Source organism: Lygodium microphyllum, chromosome 3, assembly GCF_053477565.2.
Source record: "Lygodium microphyllum isolate KBCC chromosome 3, Lygodium_microphyllum_v1.1.10, whole genome shotgun sequence".
NCBI lineage: Eukaryota > Viridiplantae > Streptophyta > Polypodiopsida > Schizaeales > Lygodiaceae > Lygodium > Lygodium microphyllum.
The window spans coordinates 150,740,533-150,755,038 of NC_141137.1; the positions used below are offsets into that span (position 1 = coordinate 150,740,533).

The window sequence follows — 14,506 nt, forward strand, 5'->3', positions numbered from 1 at the left end:
AATTGTTGGCAGTATCGAGATTACTTTCATGGGAAGACAAACATCAGCTCAGACCGAGATTTAACCGCATGGCCCGTTTAGGTGTGACTTCGATTGCGGATGCTACCCTTGCCACTCGCAATGTCCTCGCATCGTTTCGGACTGCTAGGAGACTTTTCAGGATCCCACGCGGATACCGTGGTTTATGGGGAAAGCTTTTGTCGGAGCTTCAGGGTAGGCAACCCTTTCCTGCCTTGGCTGTGGATCGTCCTTGGCAGGACTGGGACCTTGCAGGTCGGTTGAGTCTGGAAAAGGCCTCTACTAATCAGGTGTATCATCTTCTCATTCAAGATCACCAATGGCTGGGTGTGAAAGCTAATACTGTTTGGGGACTACGGAAATCGCTGTCATGGTGGCAAGCAACGCTGATGGAGGGCTGGCTGAATAAGGCACCTTTCAAATGCAAGGTCTTTCCTTGGCGGGTAATGATTGGTGGTCTTCCTCTTGCCTCGACCCTTTCCAAGCGTCGAATCTCGAATGGCAATTGTTTCTTCTGTACCACTACTGCGGAATTGGCCCGACATCGTTTTCTTTCTTGCCCGCTCGCCAAGAATATCTGGTCACTCTTGTCGCAAATCTGGCGTGCAGTGGTGGGGTCCTCACTAACTCCTTTCGATTGGGTTTTTGTGCGCCCAAAGTACCCCACACCGCCACAGTTACATATGAAGATCTTATTTCACTTTTTCAGATACTGGGGATGCTGGCACATTTGGACCACGCGCAATGTTTTTCTCTTTGATTCGGCCTCTAATGTACGGAGACATATTGCCAGGCTTAAAGGGCTCTTGCATTGGCAGCTAGATCTCATCCGGCACTCCGACTTGCTCCCTCGGGAGGATTTACATCCCTGGCATATGGCAATTGCCTCTGGGTCGTTGCCATGATTGGTGTAACCTTTTTAGTGCATTAGTACGGGGGATTTCCCACACGTTGGGCTAGGGCCCTCGTGTCTCTTGTAATCATGTAATCATGTAATCTTGTACCTTTTTCCGTAATTAATACAATTACCTTTTACGAAAAAAAAAAGAGAGAGAGATCTATTAATGTCCCTAGAAGGCTAGAATGGCCTATGAGACCATAACTTATACAACTAGTATCATCATCTCTCATCAAAGATGAAAACAGAATTATGTCTAGATCTACATGATAAATTGAAATGGAAAATTAAAAATATGGAAAACTGAAAAACTGAAAAGAGTATAGAGTATCTTCCTCTTAGTGTATGGAATCCACCAAGACATTGCAAGCTACCTCCGACTCAATCGTCGTGGTGATCTTCGTCTGTAATGAGCAATCGTGACACGAATGTGTCACATATGAGCATGTCTATGTTGCCAAGCAAGTACCCTAGGGTGTCGTACTTTGCATAACACTATAGACAGAGTAGCTCTATCTACTATGATACCACCTGATGATGTCCCTCGATGGCACCTGTCAGTAGGAGATGTAGTGTCTAAGGTGGCAATAGACAGGGGGTCAACTATACTAAAAATGTCGGCAACTGCTCTCTAGAGGAGTAGTTATGGCTAGGGTTGCCTCTAATCTCGTAACAATGCTGCTCTGCATCGTTGGAGCTCCAATAAGAAAAGGCCCAGATATCTCTCATCCTCATAGTCCATCACCTGTCTCAATGGTCCAAAGCCCTCCTTAAAGAGGCAATGTTAGCAGCCTCGGATATCATAGTATACAGTGCATCTACAAATGTAGTGTTTCTCTGTCTCTTACTCCCATCCACAAAGTTGGCACATCCTCTCATTGCTGCAACATGACTCCATGGACCTGTCTCAATCATCAGCTGATGTGATGAGGTGCAGATCTGTCCAATAGCAACTCGAAGCCTATGAGAAAGTTGAGTATCCATATATCTCAACCTCACTATGAAACCATCATGGGATAGCTACAAGAAGTGACATTAGTATTGTGCCATCTTCATGCCCGATGGGAAAGGGAGCTTGGACCAAGTCCTCTCTATCTCCACTTCAGTTATGTTTTCTCTGATCACTCTATTCAACTCTAAACAACTGAGATTCAAAGTGGAACAATCAAGGTTGTAATCGAACGGTGGCAATCTCTCTATATTCATGCCATGCAAGTTCAACCACGTGCACATATGTGCATACCAACACTGTCTACCCCTCTCTGCTGCAAGCTGTCTTGAGCACTTCAAAGCCAGCCTAGGGTATCGATCTTTAGGGAGCTGCCATATCCTCTCGAGGAAGGTGATTGCCTGGAATAGTGCCTCCACTACCATGGATGCTACACCCAACTCTGCTCGAATGATCTTTTGTGGTACTGAGGCTTTTAGTTGGTTAAGTGTAGCTATGTTGGTTGAGAGAGAGAGAGAGAGAGAGAGAGAGAGAGAGAGAGAGAGAGAACGCAAACAAGTGTAGCTCGGTCAATTAAGTTGAACATGGTGTGGACTAGGTCTTCCATTCAACTCCTACATCCCACACAATCATTTAGTATAGGTGTTACAAAAAGGGAGAATGGAAGCTAAGTAAGTGGGTTGATAAAAACAAGTGGTTTACCACCAAGGTAACCACTTGATTACCTGAAAGGAGGGGGGGAAGAGAGAGAGAAAGAGAGAGAGTTGGACTTGCGTATTCATCTTGGAAGTTGGGAGAGAGAGAGTGAGAGAGGCTTGTACCACCAGTTGGGGCAGAGGCTGATGAGGAAAACTACTGAAAATACAAAAACGGCCTACTATAGATGCAACCACAAATTCGGCCAATGTTGGAAATGAAGGACAACAGGCTGGAAACCAAAACACAATAGTCTCTATGGCTGGATTTTGTAGACGCAGCAATGTAACCACCTAAAGATGATGGCAGTTGATCATGGGCAGCAGTGGGAGGCTAGGTGACAACTATAGACATAGTTTTTACCATACTCGTATGATTGCTCATGCAGACCTATGACAAATGTATGAAATCCGGAGTATGATATCCTATTTCAGTCTTGACCACTTTTTTTTTCTTTTTTTTTTTGTGGGGTGGGGGGGGGCCAGGGACCGGGGACCGGGGGGTGTTGCGGGAACTAAAAAAAGCACCAAAACTTAACAATTTTATTAAAAAAGGTGTCACGTGCCTATAGACATCATTGTATGGCAGCCACATAACATCAATACTTTAATTGTGCCTTGACTCAAATGACTAGAAATCAAAGTCTGAATTTTATTTGGCAAATCAATGTTGTATCTTGATCATTAAATGCCTTACTGGTAGTGACTATTTTGTAAAATATGAAGCTATTGTAATAATGATATTCTAGTTTTTTTATTCAGCTTATTATCTTAGTTACTCTATATACATTTTTATTGGTTTCTAAAATTGAAATTAGGGCAACGTATGATTCAGCCCCAAGGCCTAAATCATTCTCCAATCATACTTTCATACCCATCTACGTATGACATATGATCACCATATGGAAAACCTATGGCTGTAGATCACATAACAGCAATTGTTGGGGGCTGGACAGCTAGTGGAAGAGGGCTAAAGGCCGAAACCTACAAGACAAGGATGGATTGAACAGTGGGCAACCTATCTATGTAGAGATGGAGAAGGATCCTCCCAAATTAGGGTTTTGCTTATGGGACACTGAAACTCTCTAGAACCACGAACCGTTTAATGAAAATTTTGGTAATTTACATGTTTTGGGGCTGTTTTAAAGAGCTAATCAGTTTGTGACGTGTTTTTAGCTCAAAATGGTCCAGCATCAGCACAACCTTCTATTGAAACTCAAGTCATTAGTCATGGGTGTGGTACTTTTCATTGAACAAATCTTCGGGTATATTTTCAGATAAAAAATAATTTGGGGATCATTATGGTACTTTTAAATAAAATCTGGATATTTTTATCTATTTATTAGACCATTTATAGTGTACTTTCTTTGTTTTTCAACTATTTTTCATGAAGAAAAGAAAAAACTAGCAAGCAATCAAGAATCGAGATGAAAATCATCACAAAGAACCGATTTAAATTCATGTGGATATTTCACATTTCACAACTATATTGAGAGAGTGCAAAACTACACCACAGTGCGATGTTGCAGAGTCACAGCACCACACCACAGTGCAGTGTTGCATAGTCATGGCATGAGAAACTAGGAAAAACAAGAACTAAAGGAGTGATGAAACCGTCTCTTGTGGGGTTGGCTATGACATAAGTGATGCATCTCAATAGCTAACCCCACAACTGACAGGTTCATCCCATTTGTTCCTCCTCACCCCAACAGAAAATCCCCCCAAAGAATTTTTTTAATCTATTAATTAAAGTATTTCAAAAACCTAGTAAGACAGAAAAAAACCCCTAGCCTTTTGCTGTTCTTCAAAGTCCTCTTTCCACAGCCCCTCCTTGTCCACTCTTCCACCCTGCCACTCCCACCCACTGTGGGTAACAAGTACAAGCCACCAGTCTCACCCCAACAACGAGTGCCCTAGGGAGCCTAGGTGGCTAACATGCAGCTCCACCTACTCTTCATCTAACAGGGGTCTCCATTAATCAAATCTTTCTTCTCTTTGAAAAGAAAAAGACCGTCAAGAATCAAGTAGATGACTGAACACATGTCACAGTGGCTAGGACTATAGATACTACAATACAATGGAGGCTCCCTTGACAGCTTGGTTGTTGAAGGCTCACTCTGCAAGCAACAGGCACACCAGCCTATGCCCTTCGACTAGGAGCGGATGTCTCCCTCATTGCTCCCTCCAAACTGGAGGCCAGATGCCAGTGCAAGTTCCATGCCAGACAGGAACTTATCTGGTTTATCCAGCCATTGCCATGAACTTACAGTTAGTATTCCCAAACATTGATAGCCTTCACTTTAGAGGAATAGACCAAAAATTTGATTGTTTAGTTGGAGCTGCAGGCCTGATGGATTGATATTCTTTTGCTGCAGGAGCACAAGCTTTTTCCTCACAAACTAGTCATGTCAGGAAAGAACTTCCAGGATGATCATTCATCTGTGGGGGTACCTGATTGGTGCACGTGACTGGGTAAAAGAGTCTGTACCTCCATAATGCAAAGTCTTCATTCTTGGGCAGGAACAGGATGATTGTAGAAGGATGGGTTCTCCACATTGGCATGATATTAGGGGATCCTACATTGGGATCCTCAATGTTTATGCACTGATTGAGGTGATTCCTTTTGTTGTTATAGGTCTGCCATAACATTAAGACTTAGGTGCAGATGTTTAGGGCATTCAAGAGGAGGATTTGAAATGCAAGGGTGGGGTTCTTAAGGGCATTGCAAACAAGGAGAAAGGGGCTTGATAGGTCCCCAGTTGTACACTGGGTGCCAAAGATGTGCGGAGACCCTACCTTCTGCAGGAGGGAAGAGTAGCTCAAGTACTTATGGGGCTATAGATGGCTGGGTGACAGCTTTCTAGAGAAACGTGACCAATTCCATGTGCACAACTAGAACATTATGCAGGGTGGATAGGTGGGGAACTTCACACATACTACCTTCCCAAACCACTCCCTTGTCCTTCTTGCACTAGATGCCCCTGCCTTCCCTTTGGAGTCCTGTTCTTGTTAGTACTAGCCTTGTCAGCTGAAATACTCGCCTTAAATGGGGTTTATCAGTTTAACTTGAAAATACTTTTGTCATTTTAATTGATGACTCCGCTTGCCAATTGCTCCTTAGGACTTCACAGGTTTCTTCTCCTATGTGGCATGTGTGGTAGACACATTTTGATGCAGAAGGATGATGAATGACCCCGTATTCAGGGCCAGCATTTAGCTTCAATAAATGTTCCTTTACACAAGGGTTTACTACAGCTTGTTTTCACATATGTGTGTTCATATTGGTGGGCAAGTGGTGTGTATACTGCTTCAGTCTTTTTGCTGAAGACCAGCTTGTTTATTGTACTAAATCAGCAATCAACAAGGAGCATGAGAAACGGATATCTCAGGAATTTGCATGCCATCCATTCTAATTGCATATTTCAGCCATTTGGTGCATCACCCAGTGCATGCTTCAAGAGATTAGCCAAATCAGCACTAGCCTTTCTCACCTAAAAACTGGAGTTCTTCCTCTTCTTCAACCCACAAACATCACAGGTCGATTTCCTGATTGCATTGCATTTAATTTATTTAAGGGAAATTTTCGAAGGAGATGACTTGCATTAAGCAGTTTGGATGGAAAAAGGTACTGATAAAGTGCCAAACCTTTGCAGCTACACAGTTTCCCTGTTTCATCAAACCTCTTGCAGCTTCATAAAAAACATAAGCACGTTCATCATCAAGTTTAAATGCAAATTTATTCCCCTCTTGCTCCTGTCCTTTGGCTAATCCTTTGTTCAACGCACTTTGTAGCTTTTGAAAGCATAGTATACGATTATGCACAATGTCATCCCAAGCTTCAGCATCATCCATTGTTGTGGATGGCCATCGAGTTCGCCATTCACCTAACAACCTGCAATTGGTTCAGTGTCTTCATAACCACTTTGACCTCAGGCAGACTTAAATCACAAGAAGAAGAACATGCTTCTGGATAAACAAATAGGGAGGTAACCTCTGACAATCTCCATGTTGATTAGTTGAAGCAAGATCAAGAAATTCATTCAATTCTGTTGCCTTTTGTAGTTGTTTTATCTGAAGATGTCTAGCACTGGTTGCTAGAGGGTGAGATTCTGTCCAATGCTTCAGGAAGCTCTTGTAAGATTCATGAATGTAAAACCGTGCAAGGTCAAGTTGGTCATTGGATATTGCTAATGTGGCAACTTCTGTGCTGAAAATGTTCAAGATTAGCTCTTTCTTTATCAAATCATCTGAGATAGGTTGGAGGAAATCTGTAAGCATCAGATGATGTGTAGGCATCTTAATAGCTGCCCTAATGAACAGACTCAAATACGACGCTTGCATTTTTGGTTCCCAAAGCCTTTCTAAACTAGATTGCCCGACCTGAAAAAGAATCTCATTCATCACTTCATGCCAATTCAGTAAAGAAGCCATACAATGAAGCCGCCGTGTCCACCACAAATCTTGCTCAAGATCACCAGCACCAACTGCAGGAGAGCAGACAGACCATCAACACTGAAATTTGAACATCCAAAGCACAACAAACTCTTTGAGAGAAGGGTTGACAAATAAGCTGATTACCTGATGTTCCTTCACCTTCATCAAACTGGTCTATAGCCTTATCATACAGCTCCAAGGCCCGGACTATGTCACCTCCAAGTTCAGCTTCTAATGCATGGTGTGTGATTGATGCTTTACTAAGATGTGATTTGAAAATTGAAAGGACAATGTCATTCTCTCCAATTGACCTGTAAAGACCTGCCAGCTCCCACCAAGCTTGTTCAACATCATTTTCTTGTCTTGTTATCTGACCATGTACCCCCTTGTGGCGTTTTCTAGTATTGCCAACATACTGCCATGGCACATTACCTTGTAAAATTGAGTTTTCTAAGAGTAATATACCAGACTGGAAGTTTGTAGACTTGCTACTGGCAGATCCTATCACCTTCGGGTCAATCCATGCTTCCTTGTCTTCTAGACATATAGATAAGGCACAACTCACAAATGAGATGCTGTTGGCAGTTTTCTCCAAAGCTTTTCCTATACTTTCGGTAACCAGGGACTTGATATCATGTTTACTGTCATGAGATTGATCTACTGAAAGAGAGTAAATGGCACGGCACAAAAGGGTGAGCAGCAGGCGAGAAAAAGTGGAGTCCCGCTCTGCCAGAGCTACAAGAGGCCGTATAATCTCCTCATTCTTGATTTCAATGTCAGGTAGATCTCCTGCACCCCGACAGTTAGGGACATACGAAGATGACACAATAAGAACAAGAAGTGCTATGAAATCAAACGTGCATACCTATGCGATATCGCCTCATTATTTGAACTTTATTAGCGCGTTCCAAGGCTTGTTGTGCAAGGCGTGCTTCTCTTCTCTTTGCAGAGTTGAGAATGCTTCTGAGAATTTGAGGTCGAGAAGCACTGGGATGGACTAGTCTTCTCTTAATAGAGGATGTAGAATCAATGACAACCTGAGTACCCTCTACTGTAGCATCCAGAGAGCTTCTAACAAGTCTTTGTGACAATGCGAACAGAGAACTCTCTGCTTCTCTTGAGGAAAATGTAGAAAAGCTCTGCCCTTGAGACATTGTAACACTTGCTGATGCTGGCAAAGTTCCACGTATCATGCCAGGATATCTAGTTACTCTGTCATCTGCACCTTCTGAATCTTTTATTTCGCTTTGGGATGACATTTCTTGAGTACTGGAGAACATTGGAGTCATTGGCAATGTTCCACTCAGAAGTGATGTTCCAAGGGTGTACTCTTTAAATTCACAGTCAGATAGTGGTGCACTGAAAATGGGCCTCTTGAAATCAACAGCATCTTCACAAAGCTGAATAATGGGGAAAAAAATAAAGGCATACTTTAAGAAACATGCACCAAATCAAAGTGTTATGGACTCCAAAAAAATGCAAAGGTGAACTTTGAAATTTTAATAACAGTCCATTGTTAAAAGGTGCACCTTCAAAAGCAGAGCATTCCCGGTAGAAACCCAACAATCTTCAATAATAGGATCATAAAGGCGGGTGATTACTTCAAGAAATCTCTCCTGAGGACTTGCAGCAAGCTGACCATGCCAAAAGCTCTGGATACACTCCTTAATGAGGATAGATTCATCGGAAGCACCCAAAAGTAGGCTTCGGGTCAACAATTCATCTCCCTCCATTTTCCTTGTTGTGTACAGGTAAATAAGGATTTCATAGTAATGCTTTCGACATTCTACACTATCATGCATGCTGAATGTTTCAGATAGCACTGGTAGAACCTGATCAGTAATTGTCTGTGGTGATGCCTCTTTGACCAGTTCAGCAACCAACTGGAGAGATTTTATCTGAGCAAATTCATCACGATGTGTCAAGAATTTTGACAGATATGGCAGTATCATACTGAAGAGGTTGGGTATGCAGCTAGAGCATCTAAGGATGATACTCAAAGCAAGAACCCTGAAGAAACCATGCACGCGAGGAAGCAGATCAAAAAGCATGGAGGAATATCCTTCCAAAAATGCCGGAAAATACACTGTTATTTTTTCCATGATGGTCAAAAACTGAGCCATCTCCCCATCTCTGAAAAGTGTAAGAAGGATATGTTTTAATGGAGCCTCTAGGTGCCGCTCATGTTGAAGTTCGGTCCGCTGCTTCAAAATCATTCCCAGTAACTCAGCAGATGCCTCATAAACATTTTTCACTTTGAAACTGACATTGGAAAGTAAAGCTCCTATCAAGTCTTTCTCAGTCAACTTTGACAAAGGTGAATCATCATATAAAGGCAAGCCTACTGATGCCACTGTACCAAGCAACTGCAGGCCAACAGTTCTACGCATTATTGTCAGTTTGTCTGTAGAACTTGGACTCTTTCCTCCTGCAGTCAGAAAAGACAGTATGATATTCATATCAAGCGTCACAAAATCCTTCCACCTGGACAGAAAATTCCTTGTGATCTCAAGATTTGCCCGCAGAACCTGATTTGACTGATGAGGTGTCACTTCCATAAGATAATTCAAAAACCTGGAGGCTGTATTTGAATCTAGCAAGTTCTGCAGGTTCCAATCCAAGATGGTGATGCATAAATCCCTAAGCATATAATGAAAACTCCTGCCCCCTGTGCTTTCAGGATATCTCAGGAATGGCTGTAAAATAGGTTCGATCCACTGGCTGGCAAACTGTTTGAAAACCTTTCTTGCCTTGATTACTATTTTGACTATAAATAGGCAAATGTTTACAGGTGTACCAGCATTGGAAAGGGTTGAGTGTAGTGCTTTCATCCACTCTGGCATTTCCTGTGATCCATGGAATTTAGAATGCAAATGTGCAATTAGAGTTAATATCACCGGCAGGCATGGATGATGGTCAAAGTAATCATCATCCATCATATCCATCTCTACCTCTGAGGCATCTTTTGGGGAGCTACCAATTTCATCATCATCTGGAACCTGAGGTTCTTTTTCCGGTCCAGCACCAATAAAACTGTCCACTACAGTTGGTTCCTGATTAAGGGTTGCACCAACAATATACTGAGAGGAAAGAAATTGTATAGTTCCATCTTTTTTCCTCAGAGACTTCCTTTCAGAACGTAAATTCCTGGTGAGCTCGCCTAATAAGCCAAGCTGAGACATTTCAACCGGAAAATTATCGTGCAGTTTGGTACAATCAACCAAATGCTGCCACAAAGGTCGACCTGCAAAATCCTTGAAAAGGATTGTGAAAATCTTTTCCTGCTCTTGGGTACACATTACTACAGCTGCCAGACAGTTGTAGGATTGGCTGTGTAGCTCCCTCCATAGCTCAGCATTATCTGGGAATAAATATATTTCTGGATCATTTTTTGCACGGGAATCATTTGTTGCTACCTGCATAAGTTGCTGATTTGAAACAATGGCCGTGATGGTATCTTTGATTAAAGAGGAGCCCACTTTTCTGAATAAAAGAGAGATCATCTTATAGTGACAAATCTTTTTGATCAAGCAATCCTCTTCCTCCTCTGCATTTTGCTTGGGTTGGTTATGTTTCTGAGAGACAGCATCAAAGAGAGATTTCATGTGATCTGCATACCAAGCCAGAACAAAAGACGAAGGTGCAACCTCAACAAGAGGAATGAACACAAGTTCTATAACAGCTTGTTTCAACTTAGAAACTTTGCTTCCATCTCTAAGGACGTCAAGGCATAAGTCACAAATTGAGCTTCTCTCGTCCTCAATATTTGAAGCATACTGTTTGAGACTTTTCAAAACCCTCTTCTTTGCTATGCTAGTGCAATTTTGAAATATGGGAAAAAGGACTTCCAAGAGCAGTGGATGCTTTGAGAAACACACAGCTTCTAAAATTTTATCCAGTGTTTGTATGTACAGTGCTCTTTGATTTGAACCAGCTGGTAAATCAACTTCTCTCACTAACAGATAATTTGTCACTATTCTGGTCAATGCAGTTGTGAACTGCTGGGAAAAACTGCCTCCAATACCACTTCTGAAAAAGAAAGGAACCAAAACAAGTGCATTATTTTGCACAACAAGGTCCATATTCTTGAGCTTGGAGGTGTAGGATCCAGAAACCTCACTAGCAGAAGGCTCCATAAGACAGGAGAAGAAACTGTCAATGATAAACTGGAAAGAAGGCTGTGCAGGTGAGAGTACTGTCTGAGAATCTGTATCGAGCATCAGAAGTTTCTGAAGGACCTCAAGGAAAAACAACTTGTCACTGTACGGAGCTTCATATATGCAGCATGACCTCAAAGCTGATAGATGGAGGAGGAACTCATTGATAAAGCTTCCAACTGTGATAGTATTTCCTCCTGTCTTTGTACATAGGTAATCATCCAATAGTGCACTTACCAAGAGGCGTGCTGTATAATTTTCTTGGGCATTCATTAAGAGCAATGAAAGACACTCTTTATAGGAAAACTTAACTTGCCAAATGATTACTTTGCGAAAATTGAGATAAAACAAGCTTCCAGAAGTCAAGTTGGAACTTTCAGGTGAGGAATGTGCCACCGGTGTTTGATCAAAAACATGATCAAGCAGTTTCTGGATATTTACACCCAGAGAAATAGAAAGAGACAGCACATCTCCACCAAAGGTCTGCAGTGCACTTGAGCACTCATTTAACATGAAGACATCCTTTAACAACCTTTCTCCAAGACAGGAAGACCTAACGTTTCCTAACACAGGATGCAATATGCCTACAAGCAGCAGTTCTTGATACCCTCTCAAGAGACATTTTGCATGCTCCAACTTCATGTTCCCAGACTTTACATCATTGATTGAAATGCCGAGATTACCAGTATCGGATTCAAGAGTTCCTCCAACTAATAGCTCTTGCAAGCAATGTACCACCACCTGTTTCCATGTCTTAGAGATAAGTACCATCAATTTTATCAACTTCATTGATAACCTAACCATGTGTTCATGTTTCTGATATTGGATAAGGGTGAAGCCCACTTCCCAAGGTGCTAGGAGGAGGAGGCATAAAAAGCGCACAAAGCTTGGACTGTTGATTGGTACAATTCCAACAATAGTACTCAATTTATCAGTAAAGGAAGCAGCATGCACATAAGGCTGGATGCTTTCATCCCTTGTTCCAGTGGCAGTATAAAGAATCTCTTTCGAGAACCTGAGGAGACATATTACTGCTCTCCATCTCAGCTCTTCATGTTGCTCTACCTCTTTTGGTGTTAGGAACTGGCCAATATTATAGCTAGATGCTTTTAAGAGGCTAACAACAAGATCCTCAATCGGAGATTTGATGTATGGTGCCTCGATCATGATTTCTTCAAGTGTAGTAATGTTTATCTGCAGAGCCCACTCAAACCAGTGGAGACATCGGCTAAGTAGTACCATAGAATGTTCCATGTCCTTAATTGTAGACCTAACACCAGCTGTAGCTTGGATGTTGAATGTTGTATTGAAAAGCTTGAAAGGAGGCTCAAAGTCTTGGGATTCCCTGTACAACTTGAACCAGCCGGCAGGAGAACCATCTGCTTCAGAAAACAGATAGCATCTGCTTCAGAAAACAGAAAGTTAAAATTAACCTTTAAAGGCAGTTGTTTGGTACCTTCTGAGAAAATGGATAGCAGTAGCAAGAGAATAGAGACTGTTATATTCGCTTAGCATCTAATCCAGCATAAGCATAAGCCATCTTTTTGGTCCCAAATTTCACAAATTTTTACATGATAAAAGTACAGCATTGAATCTTAGACCTAGATTACTTGCAAGGCGCAATATAGGAAGTGTGAAAGTTAAAACTCAAAGAGACAATTTAACAAGTATTATACAAGGCACAAAGAAAACAACTGCTGGCCATACTTGGCAAGACTTCACAAATTGAGGCAAACAGCCACATGCAACTGCTACAGCATCGCTCTTGAGTCTTCAGAGTTTGCTTGAAGAGCCATCCTAAAAACTGGTCCACCTCCACAAACATTGCCCTGTCTCTCCTTCTAGTTACCAAACAACCAATATTGCGCCTGACCAGCTTGAGAAGGTCATCTAGCACTTTGTTGAGCTGTTTTGTTGTTCCTGAAACCAAGACATACAGTTACAAGGTAGCATGTTCACATAAAAAAGATCAGCCTTTTATAACCTTACCTATCTGTTCGTGGTCAACCTCAGCAATGCATAAGCTCTTGACACAAAAGAAAAGCATCTCTAAAATGTGACGGTCCACAATTGACTTATTCTCTCGAAGAACACGATATAATCGGCTGCATGCCATTGTTGCCCCTAGTCTGTGGTATGGATTTGGATGGTCCAGCCGGTTGTATAAACGGCGAAGCATTGATGTGACATTCACAAAATTATCCACCTGTTGAAGTCGCACCAGATTTTCCAATTAAAACATTGTATTCACTTCTCCCCACATTGACAAATCATCACTTGTAGAAGCAGCAGCAAATTCTCCAATTAAAACATTATATCAACTACTCTGGTCCTTTGTCTGTCCCATCTTTCCTTTCATGCCTGCCAACATATCAGCCCCACCATGAAACAAAACTGTGACCCCCCCCCCCCCCCCCCGGCCCAAAAAGGACAAAAAGAAAGAAATGGATTCTATAGAGAATTACAGTAGCTGCTGATGTGAACCTGGACAAACCAAGCCTGTGGCCCCTTCCTTATTCTGCAAGGGTACTACCTGCTGAATCAGCCTAGAAGGATACATATTATCTCAAGATGTACTGTGCCTTGAGCAGGCTCTCATTGTAACATGAATACATGGATTTAGGAATCTTGAACCATGATGTATAAGTTTGGGCAGCATCATCTCAAAGTTGGACGCAACTTTTCATGCATAGCAAAAATCTCATCATACTTTGCCACAATGTGACAATAATAGGTTTTATTCCAAGTTGCTATACAAAAATGTTTGCCAAATTACCTCTGGTGCAGTATGTCGTATGGACCAACGCATAAATTCTTCAAAGCAATCCGCACAAAATTCTCTGCGAAAGAAAGCAACCAGCTACTGTACCGTTTAAAATTCTCAAGTCAGGATTTGAATACAGAGGGGGACTACTGAATAAGATCCCCATGCAAAATAGCGAAACCAAAACCAAACATCCTGTCAATAACTCAGGTGAAACAATGCAGAAATAGCACATCAATAGGCTAGCAGTTTTACCACAACTGTGCACCCTGTACAGCTTCCCACAACAATGAGCCCATTGTAAAAACATAAAATAAAAAGGTTCTCCCTCTGCTCTGACTCCTTACTCACCCTCAAGCTTTTTAGCACTGTCTCAGAGGCCTCCATTTCCCCTCCCTTATATTTCTCCTGCTATGCAGCCTCCCTCTCCCTCTCCCTCTTACTGACCTATTTCCTTCTTTCATGACTACAATCCTGCAGCTCCCCTATCCCTTTACTATTCTACCTTCAATTGTGAAAACATCTTAGCAAAAACACAATGTTTGCTCACATCCCACTGCAAATAAAGAAAACCCTCTTTGAGATTCCACA

The 14,506-nt window shown here is 42.0% G+C and overlaps 1 protein-coding gene across 1 annotated transcript in view; it reads right to left on the reverse strand.

The window, feature by feature from the left end:
- Positions 1 to 14,506, reverse strand: part of LOC148039041 (uncharacterized) — a 183,147-nt gene that overhangs the window by 27,186 nt on the left and 141,455 nt on the right. Inside the window, exons 21-28 of the mRNA XM_087674909.1 lie at positions 13,928 to 13,991; positions 13,141 to 13,357; positions 12,859 to 13,071; positions 8,524 to 12,530; positions 7,860 to 8,394; positions 7,139 to 7,783; positions 6,552 to 7,044; positions 6,206 to 6,452 (exon numbers count right to left, since the gene is read on the reverse strand). Coding sequence (XP_087531035.1) covers positions 6,206 to 6,452; positions 6,552 to 7,044; positions 7,139 to 7,783; positions 7,860 to 8,394; positions 8,524 to 12,530; positions 12,859 to 13,071; positions 13,141 to 13,357; positions 13,928 to 13,991 — 6,421 coding nt within the window. The remainder of the gene's footprint in view (positions 1 to 6,205; positions 6,453 to 6,551; positions 7,045 to 7,138; positions 7,784 to 7,859; positions 8,395 to 8,523; positions 12,531 to 12,858; positions 13,072 to 13,140; positions 13,358 to 13,927; positions 13,992 to 14,506) is intronic.